Source organism: Capricornis sumatraensis, chromosome 8, assembly GCF_032405125.1.
Source record: "Capricornis sumatraensis isolate serow.1 chromosome 8, serow.2, whole genome shotgun sequence".
Classification (NCBI taxonomy): Eukaryota; Metazoa; Chordata; class Mammalia; order Artiodactyla; family Bovidae; genus Capricornis; species Capricornis sumatraensis.
Window position 1 is genome coordinate 22,357,877 of NC_091076.1, and position 6,000 is coordinate 22,363,876.

The 6,000-nt window shown below is 43.7% G+C and overlaps 1 protein-coding gene across 1 annotated transcript in view; it reads right to left on the reverse strand.

Annotated features, from left to right (window-relative positions):
* The window catches only part of CCDC15 (coiled-coil domain containing 15), a 48,981-nt gene extending 44,367 nt beyond the window's left edge, over nt 1–4,614 (reverse strand). The window contains exons 1-3 of the mRNA XM_068978450.1: nt 4,435–4,614; nt 2,117–2,266; nt 1,366–1,557 (exon numbers count right to left, since the gene is read on the reverse strand). Of these exons, the coding sequence (XP_068834551.1) occupies nt 1,366–1,557; nt 2,117–2,266; nt 4,435–4,614 (522 nt within the window). The remainder of the gene's footprint in view (nt 1–1,365; nt 1,558–2,116; nt 2,267–4,434) is intronic.
* Between the last annotated feature and the right edge of the window lie 1,386 nt (nt 4,615–6,000).

Sequence of the window (6,000 nt, forward strand, 5' to 3'; positions counted from 1 at the left end):
ATTTCAACACACATGTACTTATAAAACTTTCTCTATTTATCCTAACAGCACAAAAAGATTTGCTTCATATTTATGACCAAGCTTGTTAGCATCACACAACTTTTATTTTCATATAATCATAACTTTCCACATTTTTTCTCTCCTCTTACTAACCCTCTGGATTACATTTTAAAAGGATAAGATAGGAGAAGGAAATGCCAACCCACTCCAGTATTCTTGCCTGGAAAAGTCAGTGGACAGAGGAGTCTGGCGGGCTGCAGTCCATGGGGTTCCATGACTGAGCACACGCTTGAGGAGGGTGGAGGGAGATTAGTTGGTAGCAATAAACTTGTAGAACTAAATAAAATGAAATAAAATAAAATGATAAGACGAAGGATTATTCCCACAACCAAGTTGAAGAACGTGATCAACTGAACAGAAACCAAGGTACACTAAGCAGGGTGGGGGTGCTGATTAGATGGCGTCAAGTGACCTGAGTGGCTGGAGCTACGCATGGTGGTTAATTTTTAAATATTAGGTATTCAAAGTCTATCACTGAAAAGTTACATTAAAAATTTGTGAGTATGTCAATTTAGAGTTTACTTATTATTACTTGACTTACAGATCAATTCACTGTGATAATCAAACAGTCATGGGAATTCCCATATACGTACTGAACCTTTGTGGAATAGAGGTTAGGAATCACTTTTGTCCATATGCTGTAAACTGAGAGTCACTTACCCATAACAACTTAAGTATAATTGGAAAATCTACATTCTTTGACTTAAAGCTTTTTCTCGTGAGTTTTGAACTCTAATACTTTAGTATCATAAGTGTCTAATCAATAAATATAAATTGTTGTTGCTATTGTTCAGTCACTAAGTCATGTCCAACTCTTTGCAACCCCACGGACTATAGCACACAGGCTTCCCTGTCCTTCACAATCTCCTGGAGTTTGCTCAAACTCATATCCATTGACTCAGTGATGCTATCCAACCATCTCATCCTCTGTCTCCCCCTTCTCTTCCTGTCCTCAACCTTTCTCAGCCATCAGGGTCTTTTCTAGTAAGCTGGCTCTTCACATCAGGTGGCCAAAGTAGTGGAGCTTCAGCTTCAGTCCTTCCACTGAATATTCAGGGTTGATTTCCTTTAGGATTGTCTGATTTGATCCTCTTGCTGTCCAAAGGACTCTCATATAATTTTAAATATATATTAAAAATAAACATCGTCCCATTAATCTTCACTTTACAAAGGTAAAAAAAGGGGGGGGAGGTGATACAAATCGAAGTTGATGTGACTCCTAATCTCTTTATCATAGGCCAGGTATGTTATATATCTAAAAAGAAGAAAAAACCAGAAACATAAATAAAATGAATATGTACTTACAGCCTGGGCTTGTTGTTGGAACAGTTCATTCTGATTCTCTCTGTCTTCTATTCCACCCTCAAGCATGTGGGGAGGAGGCAATCTGGCCCTTCCAATAGCAGCATTCAAATTGCTTGGAAAAACGCTCGTTCTTTTAGGAGTTAAGTGTGCTAGATCTGAACAGTACATGGCTATTGAGCCTTCTTTCTCTGCCTACATGAAGGAAGAAAGAGTGAGATTCCTCTTGTGAGAGTGATTTCCCCCAGCCCAGTATAATCAACTAATATCTACAAGCAGCCCAAAAGTCTTAAAACTGGGGTTGGGGAGAGGGATGGGAAATTTTAGTTGGCAAAGCAACTAACATTTACCAGGCACCTACTGGGTGCTAATAATCTACATTATCTAATTTTCAAAACAACACTGTGAGACAAGTATTATATCCCCACTTCACAGATAAAGAAACCATAGCTGAGAGAATTTAAGCACTTGGCCCAAGGTCACATAGCTAGTAAGGAGCAAAGCCAGAATTCAAACCCCAACCCAAACTCTGACATTATTTATAACTATTTGGTGAAAGCAAAAGAGGTAGTCAGAACAACACAGGAAAACAGAAACAACAGGTTCTCTGCCTACAAATCTACTGCCCTCACTAGTTAATCAGACTATACAAAGCCTGGGCTCAAAAAAGGTGATTCTGTTATTGCCTAATAGCATTTCCCATAACAAATACATGTTCCATCCAATCTTTATTCAGGCTCAGTTTTGAACTTACAGCTTCATAAGACCGCTGAAGTTGTTGCTTTTTTCTCAGCCTAATTTGCTGATTTACTCGGCTTTTGACTTGTCTCTGAAAACGCTTCAGAGCTTCCTGCTTCTTTCTTAGCTGCTCCTTCAGTTCTTCTTCAATTATATATGCTGAAGTCTTTAAAGATGAAAGATAGAAAATAAATGTACTGTCCCACTAGTTGCCTACTGTAAACACAAAGTGGTCAGGATACAATCCCAAAAAAATACTTCAGTTCTATAATCCAAAATTCCCTGTACAGTAAAGAAGTCACAGTAGTTCAGAGCTGATAATCTAGACATAGCTGTGCTGCACTTAGTCGCTATGTCATGTCTGACTTTTTGCGAGCCCATGGACTATAGCCCACAAAGGTCCTTTGTCCATGGGGATTCTCATGCCCTCCTCCAGGGGATCTTCCCAAACCAGGGATTGAACCCAGATCTCCTGCATTGCAGGCGGATTCTTTACCATCTGAGTCACCAGGGAAGCTCAAGTGAGTACCAAGAACTTAAACCAAATCACAAACTAAAACTCAGAATCTGTTAGCACAAAACTCAAATCTTAATTTTTCATGTACTGAGAACTAAAAGTATCTTCATTAATTCTTAATGAACCAATTCAAACCTATCTTATGTTTCAGTTTCTAAAGTGAGTAAAATAGTCCACATATATCAGATTGCTCGACTTCCCTGGTGGCTCAGATGGTAAAGAATCCGCCTGCAATGCAGGAGACCTGAGTTCAATCCCTGGATAGGGAAGATTCCCTGAAGAAGCGAGTGGCTACCCACGCCAACATTCTTGCCTGAAGAATTCTATGGACAGAGCCTGGTGGGCTAACAGTCCATGGGGTCACAAAGAGTCTGGCACGACTGTGAAACTAACACCAACATATCAGATGGCTCACCACTCACCCACTATGTGCTATTATAAAACGAGAATTATGCTGCTTTTTTAACCGAGCATGCCCTTCCTGTCATTTCTACCTAGAAAAGGCCTACTCAATCTTCAAGAACATCCAATACCCATCTCCTCTCATTCCTGGAGAAGGAAATGGCAACCCACTCCAAATCCCATAGACAGAGGAGCCTGGCAGGCTACAGTCCATGGAGTCCCAAGAGTCAGACACAACTGAGCGACTACACCACCACCACCACCACCCACCACCTCTCTTTCTTATTAACATTGAGTACAATAATTCTTAACTCCCTATTAGATTATGAATCCTTTGAGGGCAAGAAATGTATTTCATTCTCCTTTGTTTCCCCTACTGTAATGGAGCCTAGAATACAAAGGTACTCAATATTTATATAATGCTTAATTCCAAAACAATCTGGAACATTTTATTACATTTGAGTCCTTGATCATTGTTCACTTCCTCTCAGTGCTCTGAATAGCAAAGAATGAAAACAATAGTAATCACCATGAGTAAAGACCTATTAGCAAAAACACTTTAACTCATATTACTGAATCCTCAAAACTAGCTCCAATACTAGGTATTCTTGTCTCTTACATGAAAGATGAGGAAACAGGCTCAGAAACATTCATCTTTAGTAGCTGCCAAAGATCCTACAGCTGGCAAGGAGCAAAGCTAGAATGTTCTCTGACTCCAACACTTATGTCCTATACTGTATTGCTCTTCATTTGACTATGTCTCTCTTCCATAACGAGTCTCCAAATTAAATAAACCCATCATACCTCCTGTCTATCCCTTCTTCTAACACAGTGATACCAAATTCTAATTCTGAGGGGTGCCTCAAATTATTTCACAGTCTCTAAATTCTCAAAATCAAGTGAAATTAAATTCTAATTAAAATTATGAGTTCCAAAAAATCTGTCCCATAAACATTCTAGAACATATGTACCAGAGAGCAGAATGTACAAGCATCAATGAATAATTAGGTAACACAGTTCCAAAGGAGAGATATATATATATCGTCTGGACAAGTGACTCAGGTTAACTCAAGACCAGACAAACTGAAGCCACCGGCACCTCTTTCCTTCACTCCCATTGTCTGTCTGCCCTCTTTTGCCCTCACCTTGAGATTACCAAATATTTTCCTGAAGTGCATGACTGGTTCCAAATTGTGGCTTCCAAGTGTAAACCAAAGATTAAGAGTGTACCACATTTTAGAAACAACTAAACATCTTTGTATGATAATTAACAACTACATATTTGTTCAATAACCCTAAAGCAAAAACATAACTATTTATGACGGAATACAAACGGCATCCCCAGACTGCTTCTTCGAGCACAAGGAATTAGGGAAAGAAAGATGCCACCACATTGGCATCAAACTGACACTCACAGCTGCCGGGACTTCTGAACTATCTGGTGGGGCAGGCTCCACCCAGGCCCCAACGGGTACTATAGCCTGGTTCCTCTCAGCCAGCACTGCCAACACGTCCTTGCTCTTCAAGGGGTTTAAAGCCAGGGGCAACTTCGTGGTATTTCGAGGCTTCTTGAGGGGGGCCATACTTCTTGGCATCTATGACTCCTGGTTAGGAGAGAGGAAAAGCTCAAAATCTTAAAACGACCACCTTGAAAACTCAATTCCCTAACACCTGTGCCACAGACTTCTGAAAATGAGTGAAGCCTTGCAGGAGGCCGTACTCTGCCAAAGATTCTGGCGAAGGAAGGAAGGGGGAAGAGAAGGGAAAAGGTTATAAAGGAAGGAAGTTTCAAGATCGCCCTCGAAAAGCAACACGGAGGAGAGCGGGGTTCAAACAAGAACCTGACTGAGAGGAGGAAACTGTGCCACTGGTGGCGCAGCGACATGGGAAAGGGAGGAAAGAGTGTAGCAGCGGGAGCGCGATGGGACTGGGAGGGTGCGGGGTGGGAACCTGGGTCTGAAGAAGAAAGTTCAAATAACTGGTATCCGGTTATGGGGGCAACGCTGATCGCCAGGGAGTCCCGGACCAGAGAAAATCCTGTTTCTCAGGCCTCGGGGTCACACTCTGGCTGAGACTGCACCGGCCTAGTAGTACCAATCGCAGCCGGCCACAACTCAAGCTAACGTGGATACTAAGGTAACTACCGCAAGTAAACCGCCGCTTTGGGAAAGGTCGCGCCGCGCTGCCCCACCCTGCTCCTCGGCGGCCTCATACCCGCCTCTACCGGGCTTGCGTCATCTCTCGGGGACTGGGAAAGCGTGAGGGGTGGGGTTTAGCGCTCCCGATGTGCGTCACCTCCGCTTCGTCTCGCTGAGGGGGCGGGACTTGTGAATGCTGGTGGAATGGGTGCGGCCTGGGTGGGTCCACACGGCGGCTGGGAAACCGGCCAGCAGAAATGTGGGTCTGCCGGCGGTGCCTCGAATATCCCAGCACCGGGGACGTCCGGCATCTTCAGGAAAAGGAGTATTTGGGGCTGAAAAGCGGGTTGACTGAGCATGTTGTTGTTGCTAAGTCGCGTCTGACTCTTTTGCGATCTCACTGACTAGCCCGCTAGGCTCCTCTGTCTGTGGGATTTCCTAGGCAAGAGTCCTGGGGTCGGTTGACATTTCCTTCTCCAGGGAATCTTCCCAACAGGGGGGATCGGACCGGGTGTCCTTGGCAGGCGGCTTCTTTACCACTGAGCCATCAGAGAAGCCCATAACTGAGCTGGCCAGGGGCCTAATTGAAGAAAGCACAGGAAAAGGATGGGCGAAGGCAGGCCTGGCAGGGCTTCCTTCAGGAATGAACTAAGCCAGCAGCTCAGACCATAAAGAATCTGCCTGTAGTGCAAGAGACCAAGGTTCAGTCCCTACGGGAAGATCCCCTGGAGAAGGAAATGGCACCCACTCCAGTATTCTTGCCTGGAAAGTCCCATGGACAGAGGAACCTGGCAGCCTACAGTCCATGAGGTTCTAAAGAGTTGGACAGGACTCAGCAACTAA